We start from the raw sequence: 6212 nt of genomic DNA on the forward strand, positions 1-6212 counted from the left end.
TAGTGGTTACCTAACATTTTAATTTTTATCTCTATATTTGACAGCCTAAAATTGCTATGAACAGGAAATGGGGCTTTAATATGCTTTCTACAAAAAAAAAAGAAAATTGTGGAAATCACTGCACATTTACCCAGATCCAATTGAGAGATCCAGAAAAAGAGAAGCTTACCTTTGGAAACACTGGGAGAAAAGCCACAATGGTCACTTCTTTGTGCTGATTCTCTTTGGTGGCTCCAAATCTTAGGATTAAGTATTTATTTCAATTTGCTTCAAAAACAGTAATCAGCAGATACATTAAAAAAAAACATGGAAATCCCTCAATAGTTTCTAAGAATTCCCTTTAGAATAAAGTAAAGTTGTCCTACTGGGCATTGTGGACTTGGAAACCTGATGAACAAATCCCATCAGACACAGCAAGTTGCAACAATTAAAAACATTTAAAGCCCTTCATAAACTACCTTTCAAGATGCAATTTACATTACTCTTCTTCATCTCTTCTGCACTTCAGCCAAACTAGCCTTCTTGCTATTCCTCACACAGCATTCTATCTCACATCTCCATTTCATTGTATAACCAAGTTCCCATTGCCCAGTATACACTATGTCTTCAACAGAATTCCCAGCTTCTTTCAGAAAGGCCCCCAAATCAGAGGTCCCCAAATTTTCTTGGTTCACCCACATCATTTTGTATAACACACTAGGCTGAAAATCATACTGAACAGTTCCATCCACTAAACAACTTAATAAGTATTCATGTCCAACTTAGCCATTTGGAAAAAATACACATAAATTGAAAGAATAATATTTTCTTTTCATTTTTAAATAACTAGAATTACTTACTAATGGAATGTATGCATCTACCAGGCACTGCACAACTTCTTAAATCTTATATTCAGATTGGATATCACTACGTTCATTTCCTATTCCATTTCCTATTCATGAGGGACATCCTTTTCATCACAGCAACCACTGAAAACCCAGTTTTGCAAAGATATGACACTGCAAACAAGAAAATCTGAGAAGATATCGGCTTAGTGGAAAGTACAAGAAAAGAAAAACATATCTCAGACACTCAGAACATCATCAAAAATGCAGCACAATATATTATCAAAAATGAAAATAAGTTTGTGCTACTCACATGGTGCTGAGAGATGTTGAGTATTGCTATGTTTCCAAGAAAAATTTCAAACATCCTTGTGAGTTCACTGTGGTGCCCTGGAGCACATAGCTTGGGAACCACCCATTAGTGTCCTTGCACTAATTCCCTTGTGTTTTTATATGTAAATATACGCAATATCTATATTATATGTGTGTATGTATGTATAATGTACTAATATGTGCATGAGTTGCTCCACCCCCATGCCCCCACCATAGAAAGAAGGCCCTTTCAGAGCCAGGAGTATTTCTTTTTTTTTTTTTTTATAAATTTCTTTGTTTATTTTTAGTTTACCACACATGGTTCTACATAGTTTTGAGTTCCAATTTTTCTCCCCTCCCTCCCCCCTCCCTCCCCAAGACGGCATGGAGTCTCATATAACTGTCATGTATAACGTCGCATTAAATTAATTTATGCACTAGTCAAGTCGTGGAGAAGAATTTTGACCAATGGAATGAATCATGAGAAAGAAGAAACAGAACCAAAAAAAAAAACCCAAAAACAAAAACAAAAGAGAAGCAAAAAAGGCGAGCATGTAGTGTGCCTCAGTCTGTATTCAAACTTCGCAGTTCTTTGTCTCGATGAAGATAGCATTCTCCATCGTGAGTCTGCTGGAGTTGTCCTTGCTCCTTAGGTTGCTGAGAAAAGCGCAGTATGTCAGGGTTGGTCCTCACGGAATCCATATACCTGTGGCTGTGCACAACGTTCTGCCAGGAGTATTTCTGATTTATATTTTTAGCTCTAGCATCTATCACAGTACATAGTACATAGTAGGCACTTAAATTCTTGATGGATTAATTTAATGGATTGTATTCTTTTATTTATTTATTTTATTATGAACTTGAATGTAAAAAAAAAAGTGTGTTTCCATACATGTAGTAGAACTGAAGAAGAGATTTGTGCCTGAAATGGTGGATCTCTTTTTTGTTCAGTTTGCTTTTACTTTAAATATAAAGTATCATAAGTTCAACATGTAACTTTCAAAGCCGTGCGAATTGTCTGTGAGCCTGTCTGACCTTCTATTATCTTCTGGGGATTTAAAGCTGTATAAATATGTGTATTTACATATGTCAAAGCAGATAAACTGAGGCAATTTGCATTGTGTCTAATGTTCTGATGCATCAGAAATAATATTTCTTAAGTAGAAAATTAGAATTGGAAAAATATTCAATCCACTGTTTGGGGATAGTCCTGTGATCTAGAAGTGTCCCAGTTTGACACAAGAAGTCTACTGCTGTAGAAATCTTCATGAAAAGTTCTAGGAAACTCTAGACATCTCTCAAGTTGTAGAATTTTACATGAAAATTAGAATTTAGGAATATTGGCTTTTAGGTAGAAAAGGAAAACAAAGTAAAGTTATATTTCTTGATATTAAACCATAACAATCAGTATCATACAGCTTCAAGGACTTCCAAGATAAGAGAAAGATACTGAAGATCACCACAAATCACAAAGATTAAAACAATAGTCTGGAGGAGAAACTAAATTCTGTCTTATAATGCAGATAAAATGTCAGTGTTTTCTGTTATCTTAAAATGTGTTCTAGTATTTGTTTTTAGGCTATTTTGATTTTTATTACGAACTATAGCTTATTTTCCTCCATTCATTTGTTTTTTTATTCATAACTTAAAAAAATTTAGCTAAGACACCAAAAAAGCATTTCCGTATGCACAGTAGAAAAAGATTATATGTAAAATTGTGACTAGCCATTGTTTTTTAAAAGTATGTAGTAAATCCCATAGGTTACTTTCAAAAATGTACTATGTTTTGTTTGTCTATACTTCCTTCTGTTCTCTTTTGGGCATTTAAAAGAAGCTGTGATGGGATTTTTTTTTTTTTTGCTTCAGTATTACTAACCCCCACCCCTTCCATTGGAAAAAGAGAATCTAATTTCAAACAGCAGTCATGCAAATAAACCCATACTGTAGCCATGTCCAAAATGTATCTCTTACTGCACCTTGAGTCTTTTACCCTTCCGTCAAGAGATAACATGGTTCATCATATATCCTCTAGAGACATAGATGGTCACTATTTTGTTAAAAATCTTTCAAAGTTATTTTCATTTGAAATGTCATTGTCCTTATATGAATTGTTCTCCTTGTCCTTTACTCTATATCAGTTCATACTATACAAGGTTCTTTGAAATAGACTATTTTTGTCCTTTCTTATGGTGAAACAATATTATATTACATTAATATTTTCTATAATTTGCTTGGCCATTCTCCTATTGATGGACACCTTCTAAAATCCTAGGTCTTTTTAAAATTTTTCTTTTATTTGCCACCTCAGGATTAAGAAGTTTGTTTTGCTTGAGACTCACCTTTTCCCTGTATTATTATTCCTCTTGCACCCCCTCATTTCCCTTTTCAGTTTGATGTATTTGCACCAAACTATATGTGCATATGTGCTCAACCTTCTTTGTTTTAGAAAAAAGTGAAATTCATATGACACCTTCCCACTCCTTCCTCCACATTTGTGTGCTTTTCTTCTCACGTACCTCAATTTTGAGAAATAGTAAATTCCTTTAGTGGATTCCTTTTGCTCTAGCTTCTTTTTCCCCTTCAGTTTCCTTTCAGAATAAAATCAGTCTTTCCTGAGATAATCTATTACATACTTTTAAAAAACGATGGCTATTCACAATTTTACATATAATCTTTTTCTACTATGCATATGGAAATGCTTTTTTGGTGTCTTAGTTAAATTTTTTTAAGTTATGAATAAATAAACAAATGAATGGGGGAAAATAAGGTATACTTCATAATAAAAATCAAAAATAGCCTAAAAACAAATACTAGAACACATTTTAAGATAACAGAAAACACTGACATTTTATCTGCATTATAAGACAGAATTTAGTTTCTCCTCCAGACTATTGTTTTAATCTTTGTGATTTGTGGTGATCTTCAGTATCTTTCTCTTATCTTGGAAGTCCTTGAAGCTGTATGATACTGATTGCTATGGTTTAATATCACAAAATATAATTTTACTTTATTTTTCTTTTCTACCTAAAAGCCAATATTCCTAAATTCTAATTTTCATGTAAAATTCTACAACTTGAGAGACATCTAGAGTTTCCTAGAACTTTTCATGAAGATTTCTACAGCAGTAGACTTCTTGTGTCAAACTGGGACACTTCTAGATCACAGGACTATCCCCAAACAGTGGATTGAATATTTTTCCAATTCTAATTTTCTACTTAAGAAATATTATTTCTGATGCATCAGAACATTAAACACAATGCAAATTGCCTCAGTTTATCTGCTTTGACATATGTGAATACAAAATAAAGCAATGTATTAAGTAAATGTAAGTTATTAAATTTTAAAGGGCAACAAAAATAAGTTCTTGTCATCATTCTTTTCTTTATATTGTTTAAGCTATTTTTTTTTGGAATGTTATTTTTAAAGTACTCTTCAAGACAGCCACCTTTTTAAATGCAAGAATAGGTAACCCAGTATTTTCTTTTTTAATTAACCTAGAAAATTGTATTTAAGATTAAAATTAATTGCTGCATTTGTGAATAGAGTAACATCATCATTAAAATCTTGTCCTACATCCCATATTAAAATCTTGCTAACAATATAAATTATTATATCAGATATGACTGAGATGACAAGAAACTCATCTTCACATTAACAAATATAAATTCAAAGTGTTACTGCATCATTTGGTGACTGGTTTAATAAAATCAGATAAGAGACCAGGTTGACAACTTCACTTAGGAAATATTATTTGTTTTAATGCAGTTCTCAGGGCTTCTGTAACTTGCTTGTTCCTCAGGCTGTAGATAAAAGGATTTAGCATAGGAATTACAATAGTGTAGAACAAGGAATCCATCATATCTTGATTTTCTGCATGCAATGATCGAGGACGAACATACATGAAGAGGAGAGAGCCAAAGAACAAGGACACAGAGAACAAGTGAGCACCACAAGTAGAGAAGGCTTTGCTTCTTCCCTTTTGAGATTTCTTTCTCAGAATGGCAAAGAGGATACAAGTATAAGAGATTACAATAGACAAAATAGTAAAGACCTGAATTGACCCAGAGAAGAGAAAAACCATCAGAATATTAATAGAAGGGTCAGTACAGGAAATTTTATATAAAGGCATAATATCACAAAAAAAGTGATGGACTTTGTTGGAGTGGCAGAAACTCAACCTCAATAACAAACCCACATGCAAGATAGAATGAAGAAAGCCAGCTACATATGAAAAGATTGATAGCTGGCAGCATAACCTATTAGTCATCACCACTGGATAAAGCAAGGGCTTACAGATGGCTACATATCTGTCATATGCCATTGCAGCTAGAATTAAACATTCTGTGGTTGCACTGAATGAAAAAAAATTGAATTGTACCATGCATTCAGATAAAGATATCCTTTTATTTTGGGTTATAAAGCTCACCAGCATCTTAGGGCTCACTGTGGTTGAAATACAAGCATCAGCTAAAGCTAAATCACCAAGTAAAAAGTACATAGGGGTGTGAAGATAAGAGTTCATCCAGATAAGCATGATCAGTCCAATATTTCCCACCATGGTTATGATGTAGACACCTAAGAACACCATGAAGAGGACAACCTGAAGCCTTGGATGATCTGTAAATCCCAAAAGAACAAATTCTGTTACCAGGGTCTTGTTTTCTTCCATCATGTCTACACAGGATCTAAAAGTTAGAATAAAAGGAAGTAAAGGTATATAGTCACAAAGAGTCATGAAACGTAGATTTCTTATAATGCAAATAAAATGTTTTTCTCTGGTTGCTTATTAAGTAACATATCTAAAGATCTGATTGTTTTATCTTTATATATGTTATAGGAATAACAAGCATTCTGGAACCTGCCTATTGGTGAAAACTGCAAAATTTTAAATAAATGCAGTTATTTTATGCATTGAAGAAAGCATCCTTGGTTCCCCAATGTATAGAAGAGAAGCAATATAATTAATCTGAATAAGTTATAGGCTATTTCTGTATAATTTTTCACCCAATCCAACAAATATTTATTTATTGAATTTTTACTATATTTACTACGCTAAGCACTAGGAATGCAAATGTA

At 33.1% G+C, this 6212-nt stretch overlaps 1 protein-coding gene across 1 annotated transcript; it reads right to left on the minus strand.

Moving 5' to 3' along the window:
* Window positions 1-4869: 4869 nt before the first annotated feature.
* Window positions 4870-5808, minus strand: LOC118839156 (olfactory receptor 186-like). The gene has a single exon (XM_036746600.1). The coding sequence runs from the start codon at window positions 5806-5808 to the stop codon at window positions 4870-4872; it is 939 nt and encodes a 312-aa protein (XP_036602495.1).
* Window positions 5809-6212: the final 404 nt, after the last annotated feature.

Source organism: Trichosurus vulpecula, chromosome 2 (genome assembly GCF_011100635.1).
Source record: "Trichosurus vulpecula isolate mTriVul1 chromosome 2, mTriVul1.pri, whole genome shotgun sequence".
NCBI lineage: Eukaryota > Metazoa > Chordata > Mammalia > Diprotodontia > Phalangeridae > Trichosurus > Trichosurus vulpecula.

Bases quoted from the DNA above. Each gene is read 5' to 3' on its own strand.
- LOC118839156 (XM_036746600.1), bottom strand. From the start codon at position 5,808: ATGATGGAAGAAAACAAGACCCTGGTAACAGAATTTGTTCTTTTGGGA.